General features: G+C 39.7%; 1 protein-coding gene across 1 annotated transcript in view; it reads right to left on the reverse strand.

Annotated features, from left to right (window-relative positions):
- Positions 1-5,375, reverse strand: part of LOC125304188 (bile salt-activated lipase-like) — an 8,197-nt gene extending 2,822 nt beyond the window's left edge. Inside the window, exons 1-9 of the mRNA XM_048258256.1 lie at positions 5,313-5,375; positions 4,935-5,085; positions 3,827-3,946; positions 2,998-3,198; positions 1,753-1,883; positions 1,507-1,614; positions 1,245-1,359; positions 400-586; positions 97-300 (exon numbers count right to left, since the gene is read on the reverse strand). Coding sequence (XP_048114213.1) covers positions 97-300; positions 400-586; positions 1,245-1,359; positions 1,507-1,614; positions 1,753-1,883; positions 2,998-3,198; positions 3,827-3,946; positions 4,935-5,085; positions 5,313-5,375 — 1,280 coding nt within the window. The remainder of the gene's footprint in view (positions 1-96; positions 301-399; positions 587-1,244; positions 1,360-1,506; positions 1,615-1,752; positions 1,884-2,997; positions 3,199-3,826; positions 3,947-4,934; positions 5,086-5,312) is intronic.
- Positions 5,376-13,826: the final 8,451 nt, after the last annotated feature.

Consider the following 13,826-nt stretch of genomic DNA (forward strand, 5'->3'; position numbering starts at 1 on the left):
GGAGAATGAGAGTGTGTGAATGCCTGGCAAGTGAAGCCGTTTGCTGCATGGGCTTTGACTATTTCATTCAGAAAAGTCTACATCAGGAAGCCTTACGTGGCAATGCTGTTATGCTGGTAGAGAGCAGCCTGAGTGGGAATCAGGAAGGTGTAGTCGGTCTCCACTTCCACAATAGCCCTCTTCACCTCTACCTTGCTAGGCCTGCTCCCCCAGGTGGAGGTGTACTCATTGTAGGCCAGGTCAGCAGCCTGTTGTCCCTTCTCTTTGGTGAAGGAAGCCACAAGGACCCGCAAATCCTCCCTAAGGTAAAAGAGCGAGTGAGAAAGAGAGAAAACAAAAAATAATGATAAATTGTTAGATTAAAAAATATACTGTAGGCAGACAGTATTGTACACTCACACGGGTGTTGACTGAATAGGCTGATTGACAGAAGGCACATCCAGTCCAGTGAAGATGTGGCCGTCCATATCATTGGCACCAGCAATGTAGTCCCTGTCAGCAGCATTGACGAACAGATTGCGAGGATCGTCAGGCAGGAAGTCTCCATCGATGACAGGAGAGAGGACCAGGGCTTTGACAATGGGAGCTGAGGGAGAGAGACCCCCAATCAGAAAATACCATAAGCGATGGAAGGGGAAAGAAAACACCCTTCTGCACCCATCCACTTCACCAGTCACCAGTACACACACACACACACACACACACACACACACACACACACACACACACACACACACACAGTTTGGCCAACTCCGCCATGTTGGATACCAAGGTCAGATGACTAGCCCTAATGGGTGAATATGCTATGTTGAAATAAATCGCCTATTTTCACCGTTATAACATGTTATCATCAACGTTTGTCAATATGTGAAAGGCCTTTACAGATATATTGTTATTCAACATGGCGCCTATTGTCTCTGTCTCTATTTACGGTATGGCCGGTGGTGGTTCAGTAGGTAGAAGAGTTGTTCAGTAACTGGTTCTGTGCATTTGTTGGTTCAAGCCAGACTCTTCCTGAACCTGTCAAAGTGTCCTTGAGCAAGACACTGGTCTCCAAATTACTCCTGATGTGCTGGTTGGCGCCTTGCATAGCAGTCTCCACCATCGGTGTATGAATGTGTAAGTGAATGCAAGAATGTAAAGAGCTTTGAATGTTCAGAAGAGTAGAAACACACTATTTACAATTTGAAAATGTAGGTCTACATTATGGTAAAACAAAACAACTACCCACAACCACAACTCACTTTCCGGAGACCCGTGCATTTCCAAAGTGCCAGCAAGAGTCAGAGCAACAGCATCAGTCATCTTCAGACAAGCCACCATCTTATCATCAGTTGGGCAGCCCACCCTTGTGGCAACCTGTGAAGGATTGATCTCATTAAACTAGTGGCAAAAAGAAGACTGATTGAACGTCTCCATACGTCCAATAGGGATGGATATTTGGATATGTAAGACATAGACATGAGGATAATGTAATAGCAATCTGACAACAGGTGTTGTGTTTACCAGCTCAGCAAACTGTCTGGGGTTCCTGTTGATGGCCCAAGGGCAGAGAGCCACACCACTCTGGGAGATGCCTCTGCGGATGAGCCCCTTATTCATAGGAGTAATGAGCTGTGGGGAACATAGAGAAGATGGGTGAGACTACAGATGTGTTTAACTGGATAACTAAGGCCAGTACTAGAGAAAGAGTAAGCGAGGGAGAGAGAGAGAGGGAGAGGGGGAAAGGGAGGGAGAGGGAAACATTTCTACCTGGAAGTTGACACTGGCGCCTCCAGCAGACTCTCCGAAGACGGTGATGTTGTCGGGATCTCCACCAAAAGCCTTGATGTTCCTGTGCACCCAGGCAATCCCAGCATGCTGATCCCACAAGCCGTAGTTACCTATCAGTGGTATGGGTCACTCCTTTTAGTTCAGGTCAGTCCATACCTGTCAACACTCCCGTTTCTCCCAGAAAACTCCCGTAATTTGCATGGCCATCAAACTTCATTTTAAAATCATTAATGCATTCAGGTTGCCAGATTGTGTATGAAATACACCCTACACATACACGATCACTTAGTTTCAATTTCAACCGTTTTGTCATAGGCTAAAACCTGGCAACCCAAAACCCAAATAAGGAAGTGGATGCCAACTGCGCAGCCTGAGTCTCGTCGTGAGCAAGCGGGCTAGATGAATGGCCTACTCCAGAACTAGCTGTTGTGAAATTGTTGGAATTTAATTGATTAACACATCACATAAACTGTTATTGAGTGTTGTTGATACACTGAACTTGTTCCCTCGGAACCAAATCTGACAGCAAGCAGCTTTGGAGTTTTGGAAGTAGGCTGCAGGCAGGCAGCTGGTGGATACATAACTGGCATGCGTAAGGTAATGGTAAGGTAAAACAACGACCGAAATGCAGTGTTGAAACACATGTATGAAACGTATTAAATATGCAAACACAGATCCGGTATAAATACTGACCCCCCCCCCGAAAAAAAATCTCCCGTTTTTGGAAAGCTAAATGTTGACAGGTATGGGTCAGTCTAAATTCCACTTTGGATTAATTAATCTCTATACAGTATAATGCCTTTTCATAGTTTAATCCAAATTCAAAAATGTTTCAGCTCCAGATCATTTTACTTGGTTCAATTCTATATCATTCAATTTAGCTCAGTAACTATGGTAAATGAGTACAGATTCTCACTTCTTCTAAGTCAGGCCCATCTGAATCCTACTTCAGATAAATTACTCTGCAATTCTTTTCTTCTTAGTTTAATCCAAGTTCAGTTAAATTTCAAAGTTAATTCTTCTCGGTTCAGCTCTCCAGTCAGATCAGCAACTACAGTCAGATCTACATAATGTGTCTTCTTAGTTTAATCCAAATTCAGTTAATTTTCAGATCCAATGCGCTCTATTAGTTTCAATTCATATAATTTAATCCAGCTCAGTAACTCCAATAAATGACTACAGATTCTCTTGACTCCTGAAGAGTTTGTGCTGCTGTTTGTTTACCAGGGATGCCGTCGTCTCCAGTACTGAGGAAGCCCAGAGTTCCCACACGGTAGGTCAGTGTCACCACAATGACATTTCCCCTGTTGGCGATCTCCTCTCCATCGTACAGATAGTTGTCAAGGAAGTTTGCTCCGGAGGAAGCACCGACAAGGAAGCCACCCCCAAAGAGCCAGACCATGACAGGGAGGTTGGTAGAGACCTCTGCAAAAAATGGTTAGAATTTGACATAAGGGTATGTTTTACATTGATTAGAACTGCTGGAAATAAAGTGTGTGTATGGATACTAATAACAATAACAATATAAATAACTTTAATGTTATATTTTTTTATATCAACAAAACATAAACATAAACATATATACCATAGTTCTGTAAGATAATTCATTAATTAAGCGTAAGGTGAACAGATGAGTTTTTAAACACTTCTCGACAGTCCCAAAACTACCACAAAAACACAGAACATAATATTCAATACTAATACCATCATTACATATAATATAATAATAATGTCATATTGTATAAGACAAAACGTTTTGTGTATACTCAAGGGCAAAACGTTGCACTCTGTAATCATGTCATAAGCATGAACGATGGTGTTCTAAATGAAGAAAACTGACATTGTGTGTGTACTGATTGTTCAATGGCAACATGTACCCTGTCAGAATACGAACATACAGGATACTGAGGCCATAATTTTTTTTTCCCAGCAGTTAAGTCTCTATGTGAAGTGGTAGTCTATGGGGCAGGAGTGATAGGTTCAGTGATGGGTTCTTTTGTGCATATTCAAAAGAAAATGAGCCTTTGTATGAGGTTGGGGGGGGTTTGAATACCTTTACGTCCCTGGGGTACCCAGATGTTGAGGTAGAGACAGTCCTCATCACCGCGTGTCATTGTCTGGATAAGGTTGACCTGCAGACATCTCTTCCTGAAGTCTTTGGCTTTCAGAACACCTACAAACAGGAAAAGAAATGGGACAGATGGCCATGTAAAACATAAGAGTTTAATAGTATAAGAAATAGCTGTTCTTGCTTTATATGCATAACATATGTATAAGACATATCAAGTTTCCATATTGCATTTTTTGGTAACACTTTATAATAACTACAATTCGTAATTTACTAAGCCTTTGTTACTTATTAGTTAATGGTTTGTTCATCATTAGTAATTTCTTTTAGACTTTAGATGAGCTCACAAAATATCATTAACTAACCACTTGTAACTCCTGAATTAATCATGAATTATAGTATTAGGAAGTGGTTTATAAAATATATGTCCTCACCCTAACTAATCATTAGTGCATGTCACATTGGTTAAATAATGGAAATATTAACATAAAACACATATTATTGCATCATTTATTAAGTATTGTATTGTAAGTAATGTATTAACATATTTTAGATATAGGCTTTTTTTACTATGAACAAACCATTTATAACTGTGTGAACAAATGCTTTACTGATGATAAATTATGTATGAACAATACATTACTAATGATGAACAAACCATTAACTAATAAGTAACAAAGGCTTAATAAATGACGAATTGTGTGTAGTTATTATAAAGTGTTTTTATACCCATTTTTTATATAATATGTTAAAGACTTTAAGAGCCCTGCATCAAAGTTACTGTTGCTTTGGAAGCTATACATTTATTTTGGAGTCTTACTTGAAAATGATTGTAGAAACTTTTATTGACATTATTGGAAATCTTATTGAAAATTATCACGAATGACGCAGCTTTACATTTAGCCATATACACTTGTCATGACAAGTGATGCATACTTCCACAGGCCTTCCTGGCAGATTCATGTTCAAATTCATCAATGGGTCATCATGGCACAGCAGTGCACATTGACTGTAAGGATACTTAATGTCTGACTCATCAAGAGAAGTGTAACCACACAGCCATTACAGCTTCATGGAGTCTTGGGTCACCTACCATCCCAGCCAGGGTGGGGTTGAGGTTTCTCAAAGCGACCAGGGGGAGCGGCGAAGGGGATTCCCTTGAAAACATCCATGTAGCGGAAGAGTCCAGAAACACCATAGTTGTCTCCAGAGACCATCCCCCCTTCGGTCATCACAGTTCCCAGCTGAAAACAAAAGTGCAATAAATAAATCAGACCCTGAATACCTTTATGTACATCAACAAAAAAAAAAAATAGAACAGATGAAAATAGCAATGTAATATGTCTAACACAACATTATATAGCACACATGACAGGCTACACTTTAATGGCATACTGTCTGTACATGATTATCTGTTTAATCTTTTAAAGAAATGTTTTAACCAAAGGTCATCAAAATCAACCAAGCTCACAGAAGCAGCAGAGGCAGAGCCCAGACAAAGGGCCGCGGCCAGCAGGAGTCCCAACATGGCCATGGTGAACAATCAGCAACACCTACAGGGATGGGGTGTTTTTTTCTCAGCCCTTTATACCGTCTGGCCTCCGCTATCTCCATGTCCCTATCGCAGTCTATTTTTTGCCAGTGTTGCAAAATCTCATGCCAGTTTTTGACTACCATGTGTGGATCTATGCCTCTCTCTCATGGAAGCATGTGTAGGTCATTCTGTGCCAGGTGACATCAAGGGAATGGGCCCTTCTCCAATTTGGATTCACATCAGGTGTGAATTGCAAAAGTAGAGCAATAACATCACAGCAATACATTCACAGGTTCTGGTTTGAGTTGTGGATCAAAGGTTCAAGATACAGTATATGAGACAAGACAATGGAGTTCAAGTCCGTGCAATGTCACCCAAACCACTGAGAACAGCTACAGAACAACTGAGATCAGCAACAGGAACTGAATTAGGATTACAGAATTAATAGCGTCTTCCATTCCTGGAAAAAGTAAGGGTCAGTTTCTTCAACAAAAAAATTAGAAAGGCTATGCCTAAAGTCTTGGAACTTGAAAACTGGTAACTTGACCTTGAAAAAAGAGACAAAGCCAAGTAATTAGTATTTATTTATCCCAAAAGATCATTGAGTTTTTTTTTTTGTCATTTATGTATTACAGTACAACTCACAAATACAAACAAAACTACAAGTTGTTCATTTTGTTCTCTTGTGTTTGAATGAAAAATAAATATATCCAAATGTACATAATGTATTTTTATTTTATTTTTTGCTTTTCAATTCAGTCTGTTTCATTCAATGTCATTTGTTTTGCCATCAGAACTGTCTGAGGGTAGCCTGACGAGCCAGACCCACATTAAAATGTAGGGTCTGGGGACTCACCGTTTGCAGTGCTCAGTCCGAGGGGCGGGATAATCGGTTGTCTTTCAAATTCCCTCTGCACGCAATAGGATAGCGCTACAACTCATGAGTCCCATGCATTTTCCCTCCAGCGGAGCTAGTTGGCTAGTTCAAACTTTTGCCAACTTAAAAAAAGCTTAACTCGTGTCACGCTGTTCGCCAACAGCAAATTCATCTTCTTTGTTTTCAAGTAGCAGTGAATTCACGCTGAACCGTTTCAACTCTGCCATCAATCATTATGTTAAGCCCGCCTAACGACTCTATACACAATGTGATTGGCCCAATCGAAGTTTAATTTTTCCAGCTTGCAAGCCAACGTAGAGTTGCTAGACTAGCCCGGGCAGCAAATTAAATTTGCTGCCACTAGGGTGCGTCTAGATTTCTAGGCTAGTCTGAGGGGCTATTCCCAGATATCACATAAACATGAAGAACATGACAACTTTTTAGCTCATGGTTTCACTTTCATCAAGGGAAAACAGTGAGTTGCATTGTGACATGTTGTTCCCTTGTTCGTTTGAAATCTCAGATTGACCACCTGTTCGAGGGATTTGCGACAGCCTTTCCCAGCTGTTTATAACATGTTTGTAGCATATCAGTGTTCAACAGAATTATTTTTAAAAACGGAGGGGATATAGGCTGTAGGCAGTTTTACAAAAGACCAGAAAACAATGTTAAGGCATTTGTGGAGAAGAAGGATGGATTGTGTGTTCTTCCTACATCTCACGGTTAAAGTTATTTCGTTGCTCTGATTGGTTAGGTCTATCCAATTGAGTGCAGAGGCATTCCCCCCTGTATCGGTTGAAACACTCCCCATAATTGCGTCCCAATGGAGCAGTATCAGACTCATATTCTGGCTAGAATTGAGTATGGCTACGTCAGGCTAATTGCCAGACTCACTCGCTGAGCAAATTCAAATTGTGTTCTGGAGCATGTCACCAGCTTCAAGTTTCTGGGTGTCCACATCTTGGGCCCTCAACACCTCTACCCTGATCAAGAAGGCTCACCAGCGTTTCTTCTTCCTGAGGAGACTAAGGAAGGTCCACCTGTCCCCTTAGATTCTGGTGAACTTCTACTGCTGCACCATCGACAGCATCCTCACCAACTGTGTCACAGTATGGTATGGCAACTGCTCTGCTCTACCCTCCATCGAGGCCATCCAGGGCAAGCAACGCTTGCGCAAGGCATGCAGAATCATCAAAGACTAATCTCACCCCAACCACAGACTGTTCTGCATATGTTGTTCACTCCCCTGCATATCTCTGAGAGGCGTCAATACAGGTCTCTCATCACCTAAACCAGTAGGTTCAGAGGAAGCTTCTTCCCTGCAGCGCTCTGCATCCTAGTGACAACCAACCAACTAAGCCCCTATTTCACAAACCATGGTGTTACTGTATCTCTGTCTCAACCAATCGGATGTAAATTTGCAGTTTCAAACCTCCCTTTTAGGATGATCTCATACTACTCAACTCTATTCAACTCTCAACTCATCACCACATGATATGATGCAACTACAATAAGCAAATGCATTAGGATGCATCCATGAGAACTGTAAAGTCTGTTTAGGCAAGTCTTGCATCTCAGTGGCCATCTTAGTGATCCCTCCCTGAAGTTTTTTTTGGACTAACAGGTCAGGCTTCTACTCAAATAGGGAAACATCTGTAACTCCAAATAGGAATGTTTTATCTACATTAAAAGTACATCAGGTGAATCCTTGTTTAAATCTGAATTGAACATTGTAAATAGCTCCTCCAGTTGCTCAAATTAAGCTAAAAATGATGTTATTCTTTGTGTTAACTTGCTCACTCCATGCATCAACTTTCACAGCATGGCCATAATCAAGCATCAGCATGGCCTCAATAAGGCCAATTCCAACAATGCAATTGGCTATTTACATTACATGGCAGCTCCCACTCTCAACTCAGCGTTATGAAGCAAGTGGCTTCATAAACCCCCATTCATTTTCCCATTAGTGATTTGTCTCCTAGTCTCTGCTAGTGCTAAACAAATACTTAAAAACACAAAACGAAACTTTTAGACAGCCTAATCATTTAATTAAAGCATATAATATGGGACAAAATCTCATCTGGTGGACAAAGGCATTTTTTAGATGAAATGGGCTGCAGTGGCCTCTTGCGACCAACATATCTAAATCTCATTAGAATCCCTTTCATCTACTGTCTGCAAAATGGTATGCTTTCAAACTATAATGCACTAGCCTGACGTAGCCAGACTAATTTCTATTCAGAATTTGAGTCTGGTACCGCACCATTGGGATGTGATTATGGGGTGTGTTTCAACTGATACAGGCAAATGCCTTGATCACAGTTTTCTGTTTTTTTTTCCAAGTTATTGTGCAGTCCATATCTTGTACAACAAATGAGATAGCTGAATATAAAGATTTAGCTTCTCTAGCGATGCAATATCAACTCAAGTGTGCTCAGGTGACATGAATGACTGGGCACTGTTGCTAATCTGTCCATCATTGTATAAAGCCCGTCCAGACAATTTGATTGATGTGAACCGGTCTGGTGCAAGCATGGAGACTTCTCAATAGAGCCAGTCTAGACTGAATTTCCCGACTTCAAATTTTGTGGGCAGGTTAAATTCGGCTGGCTTCCAGGCTAAAAACACGGTCATTATGACATTTTCCATTTAACTTCCCCTGTGCTTGTTGCATGATCACATTTATATTTGCATTTATTAATTTAGCAGACACTTTTCATCCAAAGTGACTTACATATGTCAATTTAATTACAAGGGACATTGTCCCCGGAAACAACTTGGGGTTAAGTGCCTTGCTCAATGGTGGAAGCCGGGAATTTAACTAATCACTAATCAATACAGTTTGACCCTGTTAAGACCCAGTGAAGCCCAGAGAGATTTTTAGAGATCCAAGCAGCAAAGCTGTAGGACTCCTGTTGTTAGGGGTCCAAGCAGAAAAGCTGTGGGAATCCTATTGTTTTTGTTCTGATTATTCTATTATTATTATTATTATTATTATTATTATTATTATTAGGGTTATTTCCTCTTGTTCCTCATGCATCAAATGAAGTCAGCAATGCCAACTGACCATGGTAAATTGTCTCGGCATTTTCAAAAATCTCAAAAGTGAAACTAATCTCCTAGACCGTTGATCCGATTCCCACAGAATTCGGTACACTTCATCAACAGACCAAGCCTAACAGATTGACTTTATCTGATTTTTGATTCGTCGCTCCATTTGAAAATTATGCATCAATCAACTTTTAGGATGTGGCCTATAATGATTCTATTACCCATGTTCAGTGCTCAGTGGTGCTCAGTGATACATACAATCAATAAGGCATTCTTTGGAGGCACACAAAACAGATCTCACAAAACAGAAAATACCCATTTCTTTCCATAGGGGGAGCTATAATAAGCATTTTATATTTTTGCTGATATCTCCAGAACTGTATGGAATTTTCTGACAAATTCTTCTTTCTATTTATCTCCTACATCCAACGAACCAATGATCCCAGTGTGACGTGGCCTATAACAATTCTATTACCTATATCATATTCTTTAATAGGCTAGTGACAATGGCCCCACATTTTTGAGATACCCCTACCGGAGGTAGAACTAAACGCAACAATGTTTTTCCTTATCTCTAAGGTCTCCCATATATGAAATGGATTCATAGCTACAAATATTTTACTGCTACGATTGTTAAATTAACAGATATTGTTATACACCCGAAAAACCAAAAAAGGACTAAAATATAGCCTGTCCGTATGGGAGTTAAGGCATGTAAACTAGTGCAGATCAATCACACAAGCTCTGAGAGATTTGAAACTTGGCATGTTTATAGTCAGGAAGTTGCTTTACCTACTAGAAAAGACTGGATGTGAATATCTTGATCTATGGAATGAATAGAGACATGTAAACATACACCTAAAATAAGCGGACATGCAAAAAATAAATATCTATGCAGAATGTTTTCATTTACTTTGTAGCTGCTTTACCAGGGATTATCATAGAAACACATATGATGGCTTATGGGAAAGGTGGGGTTGTACTGAATCCAACAATACCAAATATGTAAATATAGTATGACAAGTTAGGGTGTTCTGTCACTCAATGTATGAGGTGTCCAAAATGAAAGAAAACAGAACACTAGCAAAATACATTCTCAAGTCCAAATCACATTATCAGTGGTGAGAAGAATGTTGATAAATTCATTGTTACTGCAAGGCAAGTGCTGATCCATATTTACATTTAATAATGATACATTTCATATGAAACACAGATTCAATTGAATCAGGTTAACACTGGAATGGAACACCTTTATTAAAATATTTACATTCACTTGAATTTTGTTTTGGTTAGGTCATTACTGAATAATGGAACATAATATTGTTAGCTTTTGTCTTACACCTACACTACCTAAGCCTACACTGCTTACTTCACCCCTAAGTTAGTTGTAGAAACTACTTTCCCTAGCTAAGAAAGTACTTAGCCCTCTGACTAATGTTGCATGTGTAATTCAACTTTATTTTCAATTAAATGAAAATTCTGAAATTTTTCCTCTTCACTAGTTAACACCTAATTGTGTTCACTGTGTGCTGTGTGTTCACTAATTCACGGATGGGATAAATGCAGAGACCAAATTCCTTGTATACGCAAGTATACTTGGCCTATAATTTACATTGCCCCTGTACCAGTCGAAATGGCTGTCAGAGGTTCTGATCTAGAGCTGGCCTTCCCACAAATGAAACAATCTCTCAGTATTTGAAACTCTCAGTATTTGATACTCAGCCTTCTTGCTGCTGCTCACTGATTTGTGACACTCACAGTAGTTCACTCTACATGACATGATATGCAATATTATTTTCCATTATTCAGTAATGACTTGACCAAAACAAAATTCAAGTGAATATAAATGTTTTAATAAAGGTGTTCCATTCCAATGTTAACCTGATTCAATTGCATCTGTGTTTCATATGAATTGTTTAATACTGGGACATATTAAATGTATCATTATTAAATGTAAATATAGAGCAGCACTTACCTTATGTAACTTACCTTGCAGTAACAATGAATGTCAACATTCTCCTCACCACTGATAATGTGATTTGGACTTGGAGACTGTATTTTGCCAGTGTTCCGTTTTCTTTCATTTTGGACACCTCATACATTGAGTGACAGAACACCCTGATTCGTCATACTATATTTACATATTTGGTATTGTTGGATTCAGTACAACCCCACCTTTTCCATAAGCCATCATATGTGTTGCTATGATAATCCCTGGTAAAGCAGTTACAAAGTAAATGAAAACATTCTGCATAGATATTCATTTTTTGCATGTCCGCTTATTTTAGGTGTATGTTTACATGTCTCTATTCATTCCATACATCAAGATATTCACATCCAGTCTTTTCTAGTAGGTAAAGCAACTTCCTGACTATAAACATGCCAAGTTTCAAATCTCTCAGAGCTTGTGTGATTGATCTGCACTAATTTATATGCCTTAACTCCAATACGGACAGGCTATATTTTAGTTATTTTTTGGTTTTGGGGTGTATAACAATATCTGTTAATTTAACAATCTTAGCAGTAAAATATTTTCAGCTAAGAATCCATTTCATATATGGGAGCCCTTAGAGATAAGGATAAACATTGTTGGGTTTAGTTCTACCTCCGGTAGGGGTATCTCAAAAACTAAAGCCCTTTCTGACCATTTGTCACTAGCCTATAAAGGTCCAATCCTATTCAGACTTGGTACACACAATCAATAATACATTCTCTGGAAGCACCACATTTTGTGCCATTCGGTCCATAGGGGGTACTACAACCCCACCTTCATTCTGCTAAAGGGCACTTCTTGCCATTTTGCTTGGACCCTGACAATTACCACTTTCCAGGGGTGGAGCCAGAGGGGTGGCTCCGGGTGGCACAGGCCACCCTTGAGATTCGATTGGCCACCCCAGGTGCCACCCCCAAATCTTAGTCTACGATTGGCCATTAACATGGTCTAAGGCAGGACCTTTCTTGATGCACTTGCAGCAGTTTGAAGTATCAGACGTCAGAAATGTAAGTGGCAAACACGCTTGCCTTTATTGGCCTACAGGCTACTGCTTGTGCTAACACGCAAAGATATCTATTTATTGCATCTGCCAGTGCCTATTTATCTAATCACACACTGAAGTCGTCGACATTTGCTAGGTCATTAAGTGTTAACTGTAGGCTAGGCCTATACTTTTGTAAAAGTGTTTAATGGCAATAATGTCCTAATGTAATGTTAAGAAAACTTTTCATTTATGGTTCATCAAGCTTAGGCCTACTAACTAAACACTCATCGCAGGCTACAGGTAGCGATATTCTGAAGACATGTATGACCATTCAACCAGACAAGCATTTGTTGTAAAATATTGAAATTATGGGAAGTTTACATAGCTTAGGCTAAACTGTTTCTTTCGTCCCCCATGCCTGTTTTATTCGTCCCAATCAGGAGGGATAAATGAAACATTGCGCACGTTCCACTTTTGCTTAAATAATTACTGAACGCAGGGCTAGACTGGCCATCTGGCATACTTTTTTTTTTTGGCCGAGCCGGGCTTTATAAAGTTCATTTTCCATAGTAGCGTGTGACAACAAAATCATATGCCTGCATTCTGTTCCCAGAGCTTTCTCTGTCTATGATCTGCAGCTTTTCTCAAATTATGAGCCTCCTCGACGAGTAGATTGCTAGTCTACGGAGCCATTAATTAAAATTACGCCCCACTTCTGTCTGTTAATTTGCGGCACAATTGAATGATATTACAGAACCGCGGACCGAAAGGTTTCCCAGATCAGGAAATACTCCTTAATTCGGAACTTTTTGTAGGCCTAACAGAGGTAGCCTAAATATCGTGCCTATGGCGATGTCCGCTTTAAAAAAAAACCACATTTATTTCACTTGTCTCGCTGGATTGAACGCAGAATGTGGGCTGTTGCGCAAATAGATGAATGAGGGAGGGAGATTCCATTAACAAAAACCTAAAGTTTTGCTAACATTTTCTCCATTATTATCGTAAAATATGTCTCCATGCAGGGCAGGGCTGGTTCTAACCTAGGCTAGGCTACTATATTTGGGTGGGCTGGTAGAAATTTTGGGTGGGCAACATAGCAAAGCTGTCAAATTGGATCAAAACTAACATAAACACAAAACAAACACAAAACAATCAGTACTACCTAGCTTGAGTTGCTGCAGCCAAAAGCCAGGGATAGGCATGTCTGATACATGTATTTGAAATACAAAATACTTTGTTGTCATTTGTATTTTATTTAGTTGGAAAAAAATGGCATCATATTTTGTTTCAAAATACTTTATAGGTTTGTAGTTTAAACATACTGGCAAATACTTTTGGTAAAACCAATAACCTACTTTTGGTGATGTGATTATAAAAGTGCAAAACAATGCATGCAGCACTGGTGCTGACTTGTAATTTGCCCAGAGTTGTTGTGATCAGAATATTGAGATTCAGGCAGATAAGTAACATGTAGGTTGCTCACACACACAATACACTCCCTCATACCAACCTCAAGTTTCTTGGGTACTTTAGTCATCCAAGTCG

Source organism: Alosa alosa, chromosome 12 (genome assembly GCF_017589495.1).
Source record: "Alosa alosa isolate M-15738 ecotype Scorff River chromosome 12, AALO_Geno_1.1, whole genome shotgun sequence".
Classification (NCBI taxonomy): Eukaryota; Metazoa; Chordata; class Actinopteri; order Clupeiformes; family Clupeidae; genus Alosa; species Alosa alosa.